Raw genomic sequence first — 21,981 nt, 5'->3', positions numbered from 1 at the left:
AAAGCAATCATTTCTAAATAGGTCAGGCTCACTGGTAGTGAAATGCATCTCTTTAGGAGACAAAGAAATTGATAGCTATGCCAAGAAAAATGAGAGAAGACAAAGAATGGGGGGCCCAGGCAGATTAAGTGCATATATCACCATGTGAAAGGACCTGGCTTCAAGCCCCTACTCCCCATCTCCAGGGGGACACTTCATGAGTGGTGAAGGAGGTCTGCAGGTGTCGATTTTTCTCTTTCCCTCTCTATCTCCCCTTCCCTCTGAGTTTCTCTTTGTCCTGTCAAATACTACTACTACTACTACTACTAATAATAATAATAAATAAATAAACAAGAAAGGAAAACAAAAACCAAGCAAAAAGGGAAAATGATCACTGGAAGCATTGAATTGATAGTGCTGGCAGTGAGCCTCAGCAGAAACCCTGGTGGCAAAAGGAAAAGGAGAAAATCAAAATTTATTTTACTATCTGTATATAGATAGAATGATGACTTTGTATACAATGAACAGAGTTCAGGATTATTAAAATCATTATAGATTAGCAGCTTGGGGAGTGGAGCAGCAATAAAGCCCCAGACTTGCAAACAGGCGGTCCTGAGTTCTGTCTCAGAGCAATGCTCTGTTTCTCACCTCCTCTCTTGTTCATTAATAAATTAAAAAAATCTTAACAAAATAAAACTAGATTAAAAGAACCAGAGTCTGGATTTACTGCTGACAAATTAAAAATAAAACCCAGATGTAACCATCTCATTTATTGGAAAGCCCAGTTAATAGTAAAAAAATGACTAGAAGTGAAGTTTCTCAACTATTTGAACTTGAAAACTTGGGATTTTGTTAGAAACATTGATTTTCTTTTCTTTCTGTTTCTTTTTTCTTTCTTTCTTTCGTTTTTTTTTTTTTTTTTTTTGGTCATCACTGTGACTTCACTGCTCCAAGTTAACTTTTTCAGATAGAAAGACAGAGACAGAGAGATAGATAGACAGAGGGACAGAGGAACAGCCATCAGAGCTTCCTATTGTGATGGGGTCTGACTTGAGCTTGGGTTGGGTGCATCACAAAGTAGGTGCACTATCTGAGTGAGTTATCTTTACTGAAACAAAAGCAACATTTAAACAAAGATCTATTGGTAATTCATATACCCATTGTGTTTAGGGATCTCTGGTTTAAAGAAAGTCATATTTCTTACTTGATGGTTGATAGTTTTTCTTTTTTTATTATTCCCTTTTATTGCTCTTGTTTTATTGTTGTTATTGATGTCGTCGTTGTTAGATAGGACAGAGAGAAATGGAGAGAGGAGGGGACGACAGAGGGGGAGAGAAAGACAGACACCTACAGACCTGCTTCACCACCTGTGAAATGATTTCCCTGCAGGTTGGAGCTGGGGGCTCAAACAGGTATCCTTAAGCTGGTCCTTGTGCTTTGTGCCATGTGTGCTTAACCCGCTGTGCTACTGCCTGACTCCTGACTGATGATTTTTCTGTGGATGTCCATAGGCTGGTCTGTCCTTTTTAAACATAGCAGATGAAGAGATTTTAGTGTGCAGGTGTCTGCTTGGGCATCTGATCATCATCCCTTGTCTCCAGTGAGGTTTCTCAGGGTGCTTACGGAGACATTTCTCAGAGCTCAAATCAGATCCCATTACAGTGGTCTAGAAGGCATTTCTCAGAGCTCAAATCAGATCCCATTACAGTAGTCTAGAAGGCATTTCTGAAAGCTCAAATCAGATCCCATTACAGTAGTCTAGAAGGCATTTCTCAGAGCTCAAATCAGATCCCATTACAGTAGTCTAGAAGGCATTTCTGAAAGCTCAAATCAGATCCCATTACAGTAGTCTAGAAGGCATTTCTCAGAGCTCAAATCAGATCCCATTACAGTAGTCTAGAAGGCATTTCTCAGAGCTCACATCAGATCCCATTACAGTAGTCTAGTAGCTCTTGGAAGCACTGCTGAGCTTTCCTCTGTACTCGTGCCGAGATTTCAGATCTTATTAAGCCAGGAAGTAGTGCCTGGCAAGTGGTTTATCCTGCCTTGGCTATTCATGCTTCCCAATTCATTTTTATTGTGCTAATTAAACCTCAAGTGATATTTCAAGTACAGATTGTTTTTTCCATTATTGGATCTTTGGCCAGCATATTAATGCTGTAGAATTAACATGAGTCAGATGCTTACTCATTTGTGGAAGACTTTACATTTAAAACATCTAGACTTGGCGAATTTTGCACAGATTCTTTTGGAAACTGCTATGACAGGGTGATACAATTTCTCTATAAATAAAAGAGACACAAGGACAGACATGTAATTACTTTTAAAATGAACCAAATTCATAAATCACGGATATGTATTGTACGGTCCGGGGAGGTAGTATAGTGTAATGGCAAAAGTTCTGAGTTTTGGGTTCAAATGCCAGGATGATAAGTACTTTGCAAGATATATTTGAATTTTCCAAAAATTATTATTTTTTGTAATTAAATAAGGACAAAATTATTAATTTCAGGGTTGACTGTATGGACTATGATTTAAAGTACCAGACAAGAGTTTCTGGTTCAATAAATGTCCAATAAATGCTATTTACTATTACTGTAATTAAGTAAACATTTTCAGAATTGATGATCTTTTTTTGTTTCTTTTTAGAATTGATGATCTTACAAACTTAGACTTAAAGAAAAAAAAACTGCTTTTGATTTTATAGATCTTAATATTCACTCCTGAGACTATATTTATTCTAACCTTTTTTTTCTACTCAGAATATTTCCAGACTCTTAGGTATATTCATAAAAGAAAGGAGATTAATCCTGTAAATTTGTATTTGAGGTTCCATGTAGGCTTTCCATGCTCCAGGGGTGAAATCTGAGTGGTACAGGAGGTCATGAATTAAGAACCAATATCACCTCAGGTCTTGGCTTCATGGTTGCTTCTTGTATAGGTACAAAAAAGATGGACGAGGAGGCAATAAAGCACAAAAAAGTTGTAAGCTGGAAAGCTGATGTATGGGTTGTAGCTGACTTGAAGATGAAGTATGCTGGTTCCCAGTTACCAGTGGGGGAAGCCAAGAGGAAACATGGTTTATGTTGCAAAACTTCTTTAAGACTCAGTGAAAGTATAAAGTAATGTCAACCATTGGAAATTAATTGAAAGTTTGTTAAGAAGCAATAAAACCTGTATGTATAGCATACATCCTAAGTGATGACACTCTTCTCTCCTCAGCAGAAAACTGGAGGCTTACTATCTAAAGGGGGGGGGGGGGGAGAGAATGAGAATGAAAAATTCTAGATAGATTTGAATCTGTGAGAACTATAAAGAAAATAATGGGGGCTGGGTGGTTGCACACCTAGTTTAGCATACATATTACAATGCACAAGGACCTGGGTTTGAGCCCCTGGTCCCCAGCTGCAGGGGGAAAGCCTTGCAAGTAGTGAAGCTGTGCTGCAGGAGTCTCTGTCTCTCTTCTTCTTTGTCTCCCTCTTATGTCTTGATTTCTGGCCATCTGTATCCAATAAATAAATAAAGATAATAAAACTTCCTCAGCCACTCATCCATTGGACAACTAGGTTGCTTCCAGGTGTTGGATATTACAAATTGTGCTGCTATGAAAGGGAGAGAGAGGGGCTGGTGATGTCGCGCCTGGTTGAAGGCACATGTTACAAATTGGGCTGCTATGAACATAAATATACATAGATTTTTTTTTTTGAATGTGCGTGTTTGATTCATTAGGATATATCTCCAGGAGAGGAATTACTGGGTCATAAGGAAGGTTCATTTCTAGCCTTGTGAGAGTTCAACAGACTGCTCTCCACAGGGGTTAGACCAATTTACTTTCCCACCAGCAGTGCAGGAGGGTTCTTTTGCCCCCACAGCCTCTCCAGCATTTATTGTTGCTGTCATTTCTGATATGATATTCTCACAGGGGTGAAGTGGTATCTCATTGTTGTCTTGATTTTTATTTTTATTTCTATGACAATCAATGACCTGGAACATTTTTTTTTCACGTGTATGCTAGCCTTTTGGATCTCTGTTTTACTGACTATTCTGCCCATATCCTCTCCTGAGTTTTGGATGAGGTAATTTTCTTGTTGTTGTTGAGTTTGGTGAGTTCTTCATATATTTCAGTTATTAGCCTCTTGTTTGATATATGGCATGTAAAGATCTCCCATTCTGTGAGGGATCTCTTTGTTTGATTGGTAGTTTCTTTTGCTATGCAAAAGCTTTTAAATTTGATGTAGTCCCATGCATTTACTTATTTACTTATAATTTATTTTATTTATTTACAATAATTTATTTTATTGCCACCATGATTGTTGCTGGGACTCAGTGCTGGCACTATGAGTCCACCACTTCTGGCAGTATTTTTTCCTTTCTGATTTTTTTTATTAGACAGGGCAGAGATAAACTGAGGGAGAATTGGGAGATAGAGAAAGGGAGAGAGAGCAGGGTTAGATAGCATAATGGTTATGCAAAGAGATTCTCATGCCCTAGGTTCTGCTTATTTATTTATTTTTTTAGTCTTCCTTGCAATTATATTTGTATCCTTGAAGAGGTCCATAGAATTTAGATGGAAAAGGGTATTTTCCTCTTAAGTATTTGATAGTTTCTGGTCTGACATCAAGTCCTTGACCAAATTTGGAGTTTACGTTTTTCTCTGGTGAAATGTAGTGATTCATTTTCATTCTTCTGCATGTTTCAATGTTCATGGAAATAGAAAAAGATACAAAGAAGTGGAAAGATATTCCATGGCCACGGATTGAATAATTAACATCATCAGAATAAATATTCTATCCAGGACCATATACAAGTTTAATGCAATCCCCATCAAGGTCCCACCAATTTTTTTTAAGAGAGTTGAACAGAAGCTACAAGTGTTTATCTGGAATCAGAAAATACATAGAATAGCCAAAACAATATTGAGAAAAAAGAACAGAACTGGAGGTATTTCATTTCTGTATCTCAAACTATATTACAGGGCCATCTTAATCAAAACTGCCTTGTACTGAAACAAAAATAGACACATTGACCAGTGGAACAGAATTGAGAGCTCATAAATAAGTCTCTACATCTGTGGACATGTGAATTTTGACAATGGGGCCCAAACTAATAAATGGAGAAGGGAGAGTTTTGTCAACAAGTGATGTTGGGAAAATTGAATTGAAATATGCAGAAGAATGAAACTGAACCACTACATTTCACAAGAGACAACAGTAAACTCCAAATGATCAAAGATTTGGATGTTAGACCAGAAAATGATATGCATTCTTAAAGTTTTGTGAAAAGTCAAGGGTCACCAACTCTTTGAGAAAGATAAGCAAACACAAAGGAAAGAAAAAGTTACAAGAAACAATTTTGAAAAGGAAAGAAGAAAATGTCTAACTAGATTGTCTTAAATATATTGCAGAGAATGGTTTTAAAAGAAGACTCTCATTCAGGAACAATAACAAGAGGACTTTAGAAGCTAAAATTGTGATAGTGAATGATAAGCTCAAAAGAATTGTTGTAAGCCCTGAGATGTGGTGCAGTGATAGGTCTTGGGATATACAAGCATGTGAGGCCCTGGATTCAGTCTCCAGCACTCCATATACTCTTCCTCTCTCTCTCTCTCTCTCTCTCTCTTTCTCTCTCTTTACAAATGAATATATTTTTTAAAAAAGTTTGTAAGGTCCATCGGATGACATCTTTTTATAAGCAGGGCAAATAGAAAGATGGACAATAGGAGAAAAAGGATTGAAAACTTAGATGATCTACCCAGGAGTTCTGACATCGAAATAATAGTACTTTGAGTGTTGAGAAAGTGTTCTCTCAGTTGAATTGGTGCCATTAGAGCTACCTTAAATTTGATAAAAGTATATGAAAATTACATACGGTGATTAGATGTGATCATTTGGCTATCAGGAAGGTATATGTACTCATAATAAACTTTAGACAGCATAACTTCATAGAGCAAGGAAAGAGTATGGGCATATGTCAAAGTGGTTCTGTTTCTTACCTTCTGTGATGGGAGCTCAGTAGATAATGTTAAAAGAGAAAACTGGAACTTAGTAATATAAACATTATTTGTAGTGATATAGAGGTCAGTAGCCAAAAAAGAAGTCAACAGAAATAAAGTGAGTGGTTGGAGTGATAGCATAATGGTTATGTGAACGACTTTCATTCCTGAGGCTCTGAGGTCCTAGGTTTAATTTCCAGCTCCACCATAAACCCAGAGCTGATCAGTTATCTGATACCTCTTTTATTTTATGTCAGGCAGCCCCCCTGCTCCATTCTCCATTGCTGACACTATGGCCTATTTACATAATCATTGTTTTGCCTGATCTACCTTCTTTCTACCTCGAGACCTGCCCTGCCTTCAGGGTATTAATTAAGCCCACTGGTTAAAACCTTCGCAACAGTTGCTAAGGGATTATCTACCATTAGCCCACTCTTTCCTTTTCTCCACCCCCTTTCCTAGCCATTTCCTTTTCCGACTTGCCACATCCGGTAAAAAATATATATAAAAGCATGGTCTCTGATCAATAAAGACACATTGCGTTCCAGCTCCACCATGAGTTCCTGGTTCCTCTCCCGTGTCGCTGAGTAAGTAGCAGCCCAGGTTGGCTTTTCTCCAACCCAGAGAGCACATGCCTGGGAAGAAACACCCTCATGCTAGCCCAGCATTTCTATCATTTTCCCTATCTTTCCCTCTATATTTCTCTTTCATTAAAATAAATTCATATTAGAAAAAGAAATAAAGTGAATGCTGGGAAACAGGAAATAGTATCACGTGATGAGACAGGGCTATGACTTTTTCACCCACTAGTTTGAATGTTTTCCAAGACAGGTTGTTACAACATTGTAAACTCTTTAAACTATCTGTATAGATTGATTTAATTTTTTTTTCACATCATCAGGGTTCACTGCTTTGAGTGACTTTCAGATAAGAGATAGACAGACAGATGGAGAGAGGGACCAAAACTTCTTCCAGTGCAGTGACCAGGTTTGAACCTGGTTTGTGAATCTGAACTGTCTTAGCTCATACCACTGGTTCTTCAAAGATATTTTCCACTAAGAAAACCTATTTGTCCTACTCCACCTTTTTTTCCCCATACCCATTCTTCTCTGTACAGGCTGTACATCAGAGCTGGACATGCTTCTGAATAAACTGGAAGGCTTAAATTGCTACAGAAATTGTCACCATATAAGAGTTAGAAGAAAGTGAAATTAGGTCTTCTCATTAAACTGCTTAATATTTTTTAAATTTATTTATATATTTATGTATTTATTTATTTTTTACCAGAGCACTGCTTAGTGCTTAGCACCTTATGGTGCTGCAAGGAGTTGAACCTGGGATCTTTGGCTTCAGGAAGGAGAGTCTTTTGCATAACCATTATGCTATATTAAAGAGAAGTAAACATATTGAGAAAGGAGGAAAGACTTACCAACGAGGTGTATTTTTTGTTTGTTTATTTGTCTTTTTATTTTTAAAGTTTTCTTTTTTTATTATTTATTCCCTTTTGTTGCCCTTGTTGCTTTATTGTTGTAATTATTATTATTGTCTGTCTTCATTGTTGGATAGGACAGAGAGAAATAGAGAGAGGAGGGGAAGACAGAGAGGAGGAGAGAAAGATAGACACCTGCAGACCTACTTCACCGCTTGTGAAGCGACTACCCTGCAGGTGGGAAGCTGGGGGCTCAAACTGGGATCCTTCCTCTGGTCCTTGTGCTTTGCGCCACTTGCGCTTAAGCCCCTGTGCTACCATCTGACTCCCTGTTTATTTGTCTTTTAACAACAAGATTTAGGGTTTGGGGTTCTTGGTCTTTGATTTTAGTTCTAATTGTTATTAACTTTATTGTTTGTTGTCCATTGTCTTGTCTAATGAAGAAATATTAGGGGACTTTTTGAGACCCTGTAAGAGATATAACATTTTTTGTTTGTTTGTTTTGTTTTTTGCCTCCAGGGTTATTGCTGGGGCTCAGTGCAGGCACTACGAATCTACTGTTCCTGGAGGCTATATTTTCCCTTTTGTGGCCCTTTTTGTTTGTCATTATTGTTGTTCTTACTGTTATTATTGTTGTCATTATTGTTGGATAGGACAGACAAAAATGGAGAAGAGAAGGGGAAGACAAAGGGGGAGAGAACATTAGACACCTGTAGACCTACTTCACAGCTTGTGAAGCGATCCACGTGCAGGTGGGGATCCCAGGGCTCAAACCAGGATTCCTTGTGAAGGTTTCATACCACGTGAGCTTAACCCACTGTGCTACTGCCCAACCACCTTATAACACTGATTTATGTTGGATGGTGACAAGTAAAAAGAGCTCTGCAGCTGTCACACTAGTCACTGCTTGCTAGATCTTGTTGGAAAGTCCTCTTGCAGTGGCAGCACTGTCCTGAGACATGTATTGCATAAATCTTGTTCAGTAGTAAAGAGTAATGGCTTTGTCAGGAGAGATAGAGTTGTCAGGGAAGGGTTTATGGGCAGTATTGTAAAGATGGTGGGTTGGATACTGCAAGGTGGGTGGGTTAATTGCAATTTAACGGTTGTTGAAGATGAATTGCCTTTTCTGACCTCTGGGTTGCTCCTGAAGTTAATGATGTGTCACAGTGCCTCAGGACACAGCTGTCAGGGTAAATGTAGTCCTAAGCAGTGCCCTCCACAATGTGTTAAGACATATTTTATTGATCAACCTCCCCTCTAAGATCAACCTGTACTTTTCCAATAGAGCACCCCAGTACTTTACGACCCTCTACCTTTTGTTTGAGTGACGTTGAGTCCAGTCTCTCTTCTCTATGGCAATAGTCTTGGATAAAGTCTTTCTTGCCGATTGAACTTTATCTACAGTATTGGAAAGATACAGTATGTAGCCTTCAGACACCGGAGTTTCTATTACCAAACAAGGGACCGGCTTGACTAAAAGAGTCTGACATACTGTTAAACCCTCTGAAACCTGCCATCTCGTGAAGAAACAAACAACCAAAACTTTGATTTCCATGTAGATTAAAACATTATAAAAAACCAATTAATATGATATTTCAATGAAGTGCTATTAGCATCAGTATAGAAAATACAGTTTTTGAATTCTAAAAGTATAAAAGTGATGCTCTCCTGAAATATTAAAATATGGTTATGATGTTTAAATTTCCATCTGTCAGTAAACATTTTCTCAGGGTTTTTTTTTCATAAAGAACTTTTTTTTAATTGGAGGGGGGAATGAATAGTTTACAGTAAACACAGTTATTGTTACATGTGTAAAATTTCTCAGTATTCTGCGAAATGCTCTCAGCCCAGCCTAGGTCCTCCTCATCCATGGTGCACTGGGACTGTTGGACTTTGGTGCAATACAGATAAAGAACGTTTGATTGGCATGGAGTTTGTATAGTTTTTATTTTCATCATATCATAAATGAGGTGGACATAATATTTAATTGTGTTTTTTTTAGTTTTTTTAATATTTATTTTATTTATTTATTTCCTTTTGTTGCCCTTGTTTTTTTATTGTTGTAGTTATTATTGTTGTTGTCATTGTTGGATAGGACAGAGAGAAATGGAGAGAGGAGGGGAAGACAGAGAGGAGGAGAGAAAGATACACACCTGCATACCTGCTTCACCACTTGTGAAGCGACTCCCCTGCAGGTGGGGAGCCAGGGCTGGAACCGGGATCCTTATGCCGGTCCTTGTGCTTAGCGCCACCTGCGCTTAACCCACTGTGCTACAGCCCGACTCCCTTTTTTATAGTTTTTTAAGCATTGCAATACTGTGATGGATAAACTTCCTGCCTTTGAATAAGTGCTTAAAAACCATGTTTTCTTCTCTGGTTTGATTCCTACAAATTTTCAGTCCAATTGGTTTCAAAATAGTAGCTTGACTTTTAAAATTCAAGTGTGTAGTGGACTAGGTTGATGAGTTAATGCAATAAATAGACTTATGGTAACAACACAATTGCATTTTATCCCTTTTTCTTGACTGTAGAACACTGGAAAAGAGGAACTGATTATGTTATTTTATTATTATTATTATTTAATATTTATTTATTTATTCCCTTTTGGTGCCCATGTTGTTTCATTGTTGTAGTTATTATTGATGTCGTTGCTGTTGGATAAGACAGAGAGAAATGGAGAGAGGAGGGGAAGACAGAGAGGGGGAGAGAAAGATAGACACTTGCAGACCTGTGAAGCGATTCCCCTGCAGGTGGAGAGCCTGGGGCTCGAACCGGGATCCTTCCGTTGGTCCTTGCGCTTTGCGGCACCTGTGCTTAACCTGCTGTGCTACCGCCTTACTCCCGGTTATGTTCTTTATATGAAAAAAAAATTGGACTAGTAACTGTATGGCAGAAAAAGAGGCTCATTCCATAAACTTGTATTTATTTTTTATTATTAAAAGGTTACTCTGGAGTAGTATTTTTAATATATAGAGCTTGTTTTTTATTAATTGATTGTTGCATAGTTTTTGTTTCATATTAAATCTGTAAAGCATATCAACTTGACCCTCTTTCAGATAAATATGAATCAGTCTCAGAAAGTAAGTACTGATTTTAAAGCATAAGGCTTCAGTTGGTTGCTGTTATTTTGGCAATACATTTAACTATTTGTTTATGCTTCAGTTCTGTTTTTTTCTTGTTTCACAGGTATGCCATCAGCAAGTTTGGCTGCGCCTAACCTTACTGTGGAGGAAGGAAAGTCTGTCACCTTGTCTTGTAGTGTTGCAGGCGATCCATTTCCAAATTTGTACTGGGATGTTGGTAATCTGGTTTCCAAACACATGGTAAGGCTTGTGTTTGCCTCTGTTCACAGAGAGATGATGGTCTCAGACCTTAACAGTGCATGCACATAGTCTTGAGTGTTTTAACACTCCATAGAGACACATGTAGGACTCTGTTAGGAATTTTTGAAGTGCGTTTGCTTTCTCTTCATTCTTAATTAACAAGGAATAATGCAGATTTGCATTCTAGTTATGTTTATCCCATGGACTGGACAGTCTCTTTGGGCATAGTAAGCTTTTTAATATCATCATGAGGATGGTGGACAACTCTCCTTGTGGTAGTCTTTTCTCTGAGTTAAGAATTTAAGGTTTAGGACAGGGAAGACAGCATGATGGGTATGGTTATGCAAAAGACTTTCAAACCCAAGGTGCTGAGCTCCCAGGTTTAATACCCAGAACCACCATAAAGCAGGCAGGCAGTGGGGGAATCTGCAGGGACAAAATCAATTCCACACTCAAGATAATTTTGGTAGAAATAGAATAATTTCAGATTGAATCCTCTACTTGGATGTGGTTTATGCTAAAATCCTTTCCTAATGTTATATATTTTCCTCCATTTTAGGGCATGAAGCCCCAAATCTTGTCACTGTGGGATCAGTCCTAATAAAGACTATTTTTGTCTATTAATTCATTTGTAGAATGAAACAAGCCACACAAAGAGCATCTTAAGGATAACTAACATTTCATCTGATGACAGTGGAAAGCAAATCTCTTGTGTGGCAGAAAATCTTGTAGGAGAAGATCAAGAGTCTGTCAACCTCACTGTACATTGTACGTAATCAGACTGACATGTGTTTTTAATACCCAATGATCATGGACACACCACATTTGTTTTTGGGGCACTCTGGGTATTGCTTAAGTGTGTTGAAAAGAGTATACACAGGTTACTGTTTGCACTTATTTAAGAACTGTTATCAGCCTTTCATTAGGTTCTATTTCTGCTAGCCTCTTATTGATATATTATTCGCGCTACGCTCAGAGGACAACTTTAAGCTTGTCCTCTGAGCCTTCTCTGTCTTTTCTCCATTAAGTGTATTTTGAGCTGGTTCTCCTTTTTTGTTAATATGTTTTAGTTTAAATTTTCATTAACCTGTTTTAATTTTTCTCTACAAAAGCAATAGAAAGGTTTAAAACTGTGATATGTAAAGTACTGGGCTACCACTTCACAACCCTCTAATTACAGTGCTGGTAAGATGAAACCTCATTAGTTTAACATAAAGTTTCTGTAGGAAGGTTGGCACAGTCCTTCTTAAATTATAGAAAATCATTATCACCTGCAGAAAATTTTTATTATTATAACTGCTTTAAAATTCTCTACATATTGAAGTTAAATGTAGGATATGAATATCTCTTTCGCACATGCGCATCATTTTCTAGCATTACAAAGGACACAGCATAGCTTAACATTACAGGATGTTTTGTTCATTGTGAACACATATTTAGTGACAATTGTAAACTCTTCTCATCACTACAGATTCTAAGTTGGCATTGTATATAACTTAATGAGGTTTTATTCTATATTAGGACTTACATAGGGAAACACACTTCTGTGTATACACACACACACACACACACACACACACACACACACACACTTGGTGTTGTTGATACAGTGGTCAGCATCTCACACAGTACATATTCAGTGTGTAAATGTTGGAGTAGATGACTCAAGTTACCTACTGTAAACCTTTGTCAGTGTTAGTACTGCTATGCCCAGAGGTAACTGTACTCTTTATTTCTCATCATTCTGAACTTCTCAGAAGCCTGAAATTAATATTACCCCCCCCCAAATGTAACCAGTTTCTAACTTATGTCCTTAAATTGGCACCTCACTAAAAATTCCTGTGTGTGTTTACTGGGAAGAATAAGTGATCCTGGAAAAGGGGATTAGGCTGGTGGGAGGAGGTAAGTGTGGTCCCTACCCCACTGTGCTCTTTTTGTTTGTAACACAGACTTATTGACATGTGTGTCTACATCTGTGCTCCTTATTTTTGAGTAGTAGATATAGATCTTTCCCAAATTGTGTTTTAAATGAAATTTTTGCAGATGGAAGTATATATTAAAAACTGCATTTATGTTTCAAGGACTATTTTAAGGAAACCTCTGACAAATACTTAATAAAATCAATCTATGTAAACTTTAATTTAATAATATTTCATAATGTTATGGGCTCTGTTCTAACACACTTGCAGAGTTCAGAAATTCTATGTTCTTATTATAAAAAATTTCACTAGCAGCTGGGCATCTTTCTTTAGATTTTGAACATGATTTCGGCTCTTTCATCATCTCTGCATTTTCTTGGGTGGTGGTTCTGGGAGGATTTATTTGAGCACACATAGACACCAGTGTCAGGTTACCTGATGAGAACATGCCTACTAAAGACATTAAAAATGAAAGTCTCAATAAGCTTCGGTTAATGTGGTTGCCGTAGTCTGAAGAATTAACCATATTATGAAAGTCAAGATAAAAGGATAAAAAGAGTAAGAGATAAAGAATATTAACTGAGATAACCTTTGCAGTGACTCCATGAAGAGTATATTTGTTGTCAGTCTATGCTTTTCCCCTTCACGTTGTGACCTTAAACCACCTGGAAGAGCAATACCTGAAGGAAAGGACTTACTAGATTGGGCAGTAAGGGTCCTGGATTCTTATTCTAAGACGGCCTTTCTTAGTAACTATGGCGAGTCACTTAAGCTCAGTGGATTTGAGTTCTTCATCTGAAAAACTGATACAATTGGATCTCTCAGGTCTATCAAAGTCAGACTTCATTAAAATAAGCTATGAGGAAGGATTTTAGATACCTTCACTCAAGATAAGTAGTCTTTAGTAAGATGTTACTTGAAAAATGTTCGCTTCCTCAAAGCAGCAGTTGCTTTGTACTAAAAATGAAAATCTTTACTTCTTTGTATAGTTTCGGAGAGGGCCCCTCAAATACTCAAAGGATCAAAATATTAGCATCTGAAGTCACTGCAAAATAGACTGTGCGATCATGAAATATTTTGTCGTTAAAGAGCATATATTTTTGGTAATCTGTAACAAATTTCAGTTTATCATTCTTTATACTAATCAACATCAGAAACAACACTCATTACATTAATTGATTTTTTTTTAGATACACAGAATCAGGGCTTCAGGCAATATTGTCTAAGTTATTTTTGTTACTATTTATATTATTTAGTAAAGAAGCACCTTGAATACAGTGCTTTTCCATGTTTTGGAATTGAATCTATACAACAAAGTATATAGTTAGAAACAAAAGTGACCTAAAGTAAACTTTTCCGAGTAGATCTCTTCTATAGAGTTGGTTCTCACATTGAATAGATCTGAAAAGCGACTGTCATACCTGAATATTAAGTAGAGCAAGAGGGGGGATCTTTTTGAAGCTCTACATAGCTCTACTAAACTTAGTCACCCTTCATGAGGGTACAGAGTACTGAATTCCACAATTGGTGGTCATGTGCTTTCTTTCATAAACCCAACAATGAATGAATAAAATCCCCTACCAATGACACAGAAATGGAGATGGGGAGAATTCTGAGCTTTCTGATGCTGTTAACTTCTCTTTTTCAATTTAGTTGCTCCAACTATCACATTTCTCGAATCTCCAACCTCAGACCATCATTGGTGCATTCCATTCACTGTGAAAGGCAACCCCAAGCCAGCGCTTCAGTGGTTCTATAATGGGGCAATATTGAATGAGTCCAAATACATCTGTACTAAAATCCATGTTACCAATCACACGGAATACCATGGCTGCCTCCAGCTGGATAATCCCACTCACATGAACAATGGAGACTACAAGCTAGTAGCCAAGAATGAGTATGGAAAGGATGAGAAACAGATTTCTGCTCATTTCATGGGCTGGCCTGGTGAGTACCTGATGCTTTTGCATCTGGGGAGAGGATTGGGTCTGTTACTTAACTTGACAATACCATGTTTATGATAAATCATCCCCAAGCCCAGTGAGACTAGTTTTATTTTTTTAATGTTTTTATTTATGATTAATCATAGGTGATGAGGTGGTAAGATTACATTGTGTAGCACACCACACCCATCACCAGAGTTCTGTGTCCCCACCCTTCCACCTCCCAAAGATAACCACCATAGTTCTCACAAGTCTTAGAAACAGTTTGCTTCAGTTTTTTTTTCTTCCAAGTTTATGTGTATCAGTTCTGTAGAGTCCACATATGAGTGAAACCATCTGGTAGTTGTCTTTAATCTCTTTACTCATTTCTCTAATATAATCACCTCCAGTTCCACCCATTTTGTCCCAAAGGACACTATCATTTTTTTTAATTGCTGTTGTTGATTGTAGAGTAGTATTTCATGGAATATATATCCTATAGTTTCTTTAGCTAGTCATCTACTGATGGACTACTGTGAATAATGCAGCTATAAACATAAGGGTTCTGTGTCGAATTAGTGTTTTCAGTGCCCAGTGACCAGTTATAATCATGTTCCTGGGCCCTAGGTCAGCTGTGCAGGTCTTGTTCCATGAACCTTTAAGCTAGGGTGCAGGATACAGAAGCAGCTGCTGCACTGATCTACTTCATATGGTGAGTGCAGAGTGCAAAGCTGACTCTTAGCAATTTGAAACACTTCTTAAGGTCTAGGTTCAGAACTGGTGCAGAATCTTTACAATCTATATGCCATTGGCCAAAATCAAGTCCAAGGAAGGAACAATTATTCCTCCTAGAGAGAAGATGGAAGGATAGATAACTAAAAACTTATAACCCAATTTGTAGATATGATTTTGTTGAAAAATTGTTTAATGAAATTTTGCATCCACAATGGCAAAACCATGTGTGTAGCTTGTGAAATAGTTGGGGTTTATTTTCTGGTCCCTTATCCAACTGTAAATCAAGACTGCTACTGAACCATGCATAAGAAGTCAGTGTCCTGAAATGCTTAGCTCACTTGCGCAAAGGTTGAAGGTTTTTTCTTTAATCAAAACCCCACCCCTGTGTGTGGTAATAACTCCTGTCTGACCATTATTTGCTTGACGAAGGGTTGGCTGACACTAGAGGTTCACTCTGGTGCCTCTTAGAGATCTTATTGTCAATCATAGTAGTAAATGAGACAATTGCCATGCATTTACTGGCTGCAGATACTGTCATTCAGTGGAGTATTTTATTTATTTATTTTTTTGTAAACGTGAATTAAGGTAAAATTGGTTCATAACATATTTTAGATGTATAGCACTGTGCTTTGACATTTATAAAAACTATATTATTATCATCACCAAATATTTAGTTTCCACTCATTTATCATAATAATATAATAAAATGATAATAAAATAATAATAAACCCTTTACTCTTTCTCCACACAACTCCTCTCTCTGGTAACCATCAATCTTTTACCTATATCTATAGTATGTTTTTGTTTTGCTTTTTAAAAAATTATCTTTTATTTACTTAGAGACAGAAACTGAGAGGAATGGGGGAGAGAGAGGGAGAGAGACAGAGAGACACCAACAGACGTGCTTCACCATTTTTGAAGCTTCAACCTTGCAGGTGGGGTCTGGGATCTTGAACTCAGGTCCTTGCGCATTGTGATATGTGCACTCAACCTGGTGCGACACCACCCACCCCCTTGTTTTTCTTTGCTTTTGTGTTTTTGATTTTATATATAAGTGGCATCATATGATTATGCCTTTCTCCACCTGATTTATTTTAGTAGAAAGTACATAAGACACAGGATTAATATCTAAAATGACTTATGAATTCATATCACCACCAACAACAAAAAAATTAATCAGATAAAAATATGAATAAACTTCTCTCCAAAGAAGTCAAATAGGTGACCAACAGACACATAGAAAATATGTGTTCATCATCACAAATAATCATGAAAATACAAATTGAAACCACAATGAAATATCATCTTTCACCTGTTAGAGTGGATATAGCCAAAAAGACTCAAAATAGTGAGTATTGGAGAGGAGAAGATACAGAGGAGGAAAGGGAGGCCTTGGGCAAGTTGGTGAGAAAGTAAACTGATACAGTTCTTCTGGAAATCGGTATAAACATCTTTCAAAAGATGAAGACTGGAACTACCATATGATATCCAGCTACACTACTTCTGGGTATCTGTCCCAGAAACTCTGAGCATCAAAACCGTAAACAGCCTTGTGTTCAATAGAGCATTCTTTTACTTGATCTTCTTCCCCGAGAACCTGATCACCACTGCAGAGGTTAAGGGCTGTTTTTGGTTACTGGCTCCTATACATGAAAAGAATCCCTCATCACAGTTTCTCTCGGAGTTCATCAAAGCCACACAAAACTGGCTTGTCAGAGAGGAGAGAATATAGAAGCGCTGGAGACCCTGAGATAGGGACTCCTTGGGCAGCAAATACCTGTGACTTGCAAGTAGCTGCAAAGACACCAGTAATTGAGAATGCAGTAATTCTCATTACATGATAGATCTTTCCAATATCTTGGTGTTTACTTAACCACTTATTAAACACACGGGCTTCCTGAGAATGCTCAGAATGTGCTTTGAATTATGCAAACTTGATTTACAAACAGCCTTTCAGGAGCACATAAAACAGTCTTATTTTGGATGCCTGGCCAAGACATCCTGGCAGTTGTTGTCTTTCCCATTAAATCTTCCTCTTAACTTGGAATTTAGCTTCTTGGCTACACTTGTTGTCGTATATCTCTAGATCATAATTGCTTCCTGTAGTTTTGGCGGGGCATGGGTGGTGGTGGTGGTGATGGTGAGATAGTCATTATTGTTAAATCTACTTTGGAAAAACTGCTGTGCTTCCTTAAAAATTATTTATTTAATAGGAAACCAATTTTAAATATAGTATTCAGGCATACAACATTTTAAATAATTATATGTACATGCAAAGTTATGGTTGCTACTAAAGACTAGTTCCCATGCTTCATCATAATCTTGTCTCTCACCCTCTTCCCTGATTTTTTTTTTTTTTTTTTTTTTTTTTTTTTTGCTATAGCTTGGCGTTTGCACAGTAACTTCCACCCTTCCTGGCAGCCAGTTTTTTGGTCTTGTGTCTCTCCCACCTCTTCCCCCCCAACCGCCTCTCCTCTTTCTTGATAGAGGTTGAGGAACAGAGGCAGAAAGGAAATTCACTGCTTGTGAAACTTCTTGCCTGCCTGAAGAAGCAGGGGAAATTGATGACTTTTCATATGATTCATTTATCCTCTCTTCACCTTCCCTTTTGATGACCATTAATTGGTTCTTACCATCTAAGAGTTTGTTTTAGTTTACTGTTGCTTTGTTTATTAGTATTGATTCTTTACTCAGATATAAGTAAATATATATATATATATATATATATATATATAGTGTTTGTCTTTCTCCATCTGATTTCTTTCACAAACTGTAATTCCTTCTAGGGTCACTCATGTTTTCACAAATGGCAGGATATTTACTTATTTTGCAACTGAATAGTATTTTGTATTTTGGAATATATATATATATATATCACATCTTTTCTATCTAATCCTATGATAGTGGCCACTAAAGTTGTTTTGACTAATGGCTGTTATGACTGATGTTACAGTGAATTTGAACGCATACACCTGTGAGTTAATGTTTTAGTATTCTTAGGAGTAATGCTAGATTTAATACAAAAAGAGTTCCCAGATAACCTTCACATAGTTTCTCTAGATGAGTCCAGTGGAGGGACTTAAACAGATAGGTAATTATTAGGTGAGTAATGCACCTTACATTATTGAGACATTTGTCAAAACTAAGAAACCAACATTTGTATTAGCTGAATTTCAGAACTGACATGAATTTTGTCATCTGCCTTTTGAAACCTTGGGGGTGAACTTGATTCAGGGTGAAGGTCTGGCATTTAAAAGTTTTAGAAGCAGCCTGCATGCTTTGATATACATGCATCCCTGCCAGTATAAAGCAACTAACTTCTATTTTAGATAGGGTTCTGATGTGTTTCCTTTTGAACATTTCTGTCTGATGCCCAGATTTGTTAGAACCTAACTCCTCTTGTTCCTATGGACTCATTTTTATCTAATGCTTCTGCTAATTCTAACTTAGCTATGGATGGGAAAGAATTCTTGTCTGTAGAGTAATTTGTTGTCTTTCATATATTACCTCCAAGAGAAATGATGCTTTATCAAAAACAGAAAGTAAGCTTTACAAAGATTTTTTTTCTCCTTTTCCTCTCGTTCACTTATTCACACTGGACAGACATTTAAAATATAGTTTATCTGCTTTTAGAGAACAAGGATTTCTCCTTTTTAAGTGTTTTCTAAGGGACCAGCTATTAAGGAGTAATTAATGAAAATGGAAATGAAAGATTTGACCTAAGGTTACAGTGGACATTAATGACCTTACTGGGCCATCAACCGGTGTAACCAGCTAAATATTGACCTCACTTGGATTATGTGAGAGAGTCTTTGTCTTAATGGGATAATAGCTTATCTTAGAATTGCTTCCTTTCCCTTACCTCCTTTAAAATCAAAGAAAATATAAAATAGCAAATATATATTACATAATTTCCCTGCTGCTCTAGGGTGCATTGCAAGTTAAGGACAACAGCTCAAGTTTGGGGTTATATTTCTTCAGTAATTCTTTTTTAAATATTTATTTATTCCCTGTTGTTTTATTGTTGTAGTTATTATTGTTGTCTTCGCTGTTGGATAGGGCAGAGAGAAATGGAGAGAGGAGGGGAAGATAGAGAGGGGGAGAGAAGGACAGACACCTGCAGACCTGCTTCACCACCTGTGAAGCGACACCCTGTGGGGAGCTGGGGGACATGAACCAGGATCCTTATGCTGGTCTTTGCGCTTTGTGCAACCTGTGCTTAACCCGCTACTACCCAACTCCCCTTCTTCAGTAATTCTGCTGTTCTATATGAACTGATAAAAAATTTAACTCTCAAACATCTTCCTAAGAAGTTTCAGCGATTTTTCCCCTACCTTTTTGCATGAATCCTTTTTTAAAATTTTTTTATTACATGTCATGCTTCCTGTCTAACAAGGAGCCAGACAGTCAGGATTCACTGTGAAACTTGCTACATTGGCAGACAAAGACAAAGACAGACACAGCAGCTCTGCTGTCTTTGGAGTGTTTGTTCTTCATGTAGTTCAGAGCTGAGATTTCCACAGCCTCATAGTCTTGCTTATGCATAAATTCTCTAACTGGAGGTGAAGAATAAATGTCTGAAGAAATGCAAACAAAGTCCTTAACACAAGAATGATTGAATATAGAAGACATGGACTGATTTAAGAAAATTAGAGTCTTGATTGCCTCTAATCCTACCTGGTATAGAAACACTGGATTAGGGGACAGATGCTCTGTTTTTTACATGTGGGGAAGGGTGGGCCCAAGAGACCTCCTGCCAGCATTATCCAGGCTGAGAAAATGCAACCTATGAAATAGGAGGTATGAAACAGACTAAAAAGATTCCCAGATGGCTTTTCCCCAAGGCACTAGGCCTTGAAGACCATGGACTAGACTTGTACATCAAATCCAGTCAGTCCCAGTCAGAATGCTAACAGGAAGGGTAGGTGTTACCAGATCTTAAGATGCCAGTGAAACCCTATTACCAAGTCAATGCCTTTCAAGCCTATTAATCACTAGAAGCCTGGCTAGTCACTGAGAAAAGAAGGAAAGACTTTCCCTCCCAAACTTGGTTCCTGCTGTAGTCAGTTTTGGGTTATGTTTGAAATACTGAATACAGCTTTCAACTGTATAATGAAATCTGGAGAATAGTAGTATTTATCTTTATAGCACATTCAAGAGTGCAAACCCTCTTCTACTTATTGGGGTGTTAATGGTTATAGTACAGATGTTGACACATAGGTACAAACTTTCATCTTCCCATGATAGGTTTTGCAAGACACTATTCCCCAGTCCATGTCCTTTTCCACCATCATGAACCAGGACCCTATCCTCTCTCCATCCTAGCCCTTGCTCTCCTTTGCTTTGGTAAGAGTACAACTTACAGTGATCCGGCTAATTTCATTTAATTTTTGTTTCCTACTGTCTCTGTAAAATGTATACATTCACTGAATGTAATCTTCTCTGGCTTCTAGCAGCTATGATTCACTGATTTGCAGATGGGGCATTTTTAAATTTTAATACCTGAGGGGTTTCAAGATTCCAGTGTGCAACAAGGTGAAGGGACACTAATCTGGATGAGAATTTCGACCTTAGTAAGATTTCCTTTTCTTTCTTTCTTTCTTTCTTTCTTTCTTTCTTTCTTTCTTTCTTTCTTTCTTTCTTTCTTCTTTCTTTCTTTCTTTCTTTCTTTTTTCATTTTTTTTTTTTTTTGGAGGGGATCCTTTTTCACTAGCAGATCCTTTTTGGTCATGTTTGGTTGTAGACAGATAGCTCAGTTGAAAAACATCATGTTCCATCTAAGTTAGAAATAAAATCTTTGGACTTGATTATGTGCTCAATTTTTCCTAGTCTCCATTTTAAGGTTGGCAGTGTGTGTGTGTGTGTGTGTGTGTGTGTGTGTGTGTGTGTGTGTGTGTGTGTGTATGTGTAGGGGGTGGTGACTGGAACTTGCTAAGGTGATTTTAGTACTTCTACAGCCAGAGAGAAAGGAATGGGCAGGGAACATAGAGGGCAAGAGACTACTTACTGATGGCTTTACTCTTGGGAACTGGGAAATTCAGTGCTAATTTGAGGACTCTTTTTCCTTTATGGGTTCTCTCTGTCTAGACTCTTATCTATCCTTCAGTTCCATGGTATAAACATATGGCTATTCCACTGATAGCTATTGGAAGAGAGTCTGTTCTTAGCACTGGGAAGTGCCTTTTGGTGATGTTGAGGTCATCTCCAGGAGACACTCTTTTTTGGGACCTAAAAACAAAGAAACCTAACCATCCAGACTTCTTTTCGTGCTTCCTCCCTCAGGTCCACAGGGAGCACTCCTGCTCCTTTGCCCTGACACCTCTAAGTGTATTAAGTTGGGCCCTAAAACACCTGTATCCTACCATCATAATACTCTTGCTTTAACCTTCTCTGGCATGAGTCAGGCAATTCTAATTATGAATTTTCCACCTGCAGGGGACACAGTTCAAGTTTCTCTCAGTGGAAGTCCCTAAGTGGGATGGTAGCAATGGCAACACTTCTCTGCAAAGGAAACTTTTTAAAAATTGTTATTAACTTATTCAGAAAATAAAAAAATATCGACAAGACCATAGGATAAGAGGGTACAATTCCACATAATTTCCACCACCATAGTTCCATATTCCATTCCCTCCATTGAAATCTTTCCTATTATTATTTTTATTTTTTTAATTAAATTAAATTA

At 37.6% G+C, this 21,981-nt stretch overlaps 1 protein-coding gene across 5 annotated transcripts in view; it reads left to right on the top strand.

Moving 5' to 3' along the window:
• NTRK2 (neurotrophic receptor tyrosine kinase 2) overlaps positions 1 to 21,981 on the top strand; it is a 442,841-nt gene that overhangs the window by 63,112 nt on the left and 357,748 nt on the right. For all 5 annotated transcript variants that reach the window (XR_009551996.1, XM_060199493.1, XM_060199492.1 and 2 more), the window contains exons 7-9: positions 10,587 to 10,723; positions 11,359 to 11,491; positions 14,296 to 14,589. Coding sequence is in view for 4 of the 5 variants with exons in the window: in XM_060199493.1 (XP_060055476.1) it covers positions 10,587 to 10,723; positions 11,359 to 11,491; positions 14,296 to 14,589 (564 nt within the window). In the remaining variant the exon portion in view is untranslated. The remainder of the gene's footprint in view (positions 1 to 10,586; positions 10,724 to 11,358; positions 11,492 to 14,295; positions 14,590 to 21,981) is intronic.

This window comes from Erinaceus europaeus, chromosome 10 (assembly GCF_950295315.1).
Source record: "Erinaceus europaeus chromosome 10, mEriEur2.1, whole genome shotgun sequence".
NCBI lineage: Eukaryota > Metazoa > Chordata > Mammalia > Eulipotyphla > Erinaceidae > Erinaceus > Erinaceus europaeus.
Note: the sequence above shows the minus strand (reverse complement) of the source record. Positions and strands in the feature narration are given on the sequence as shown.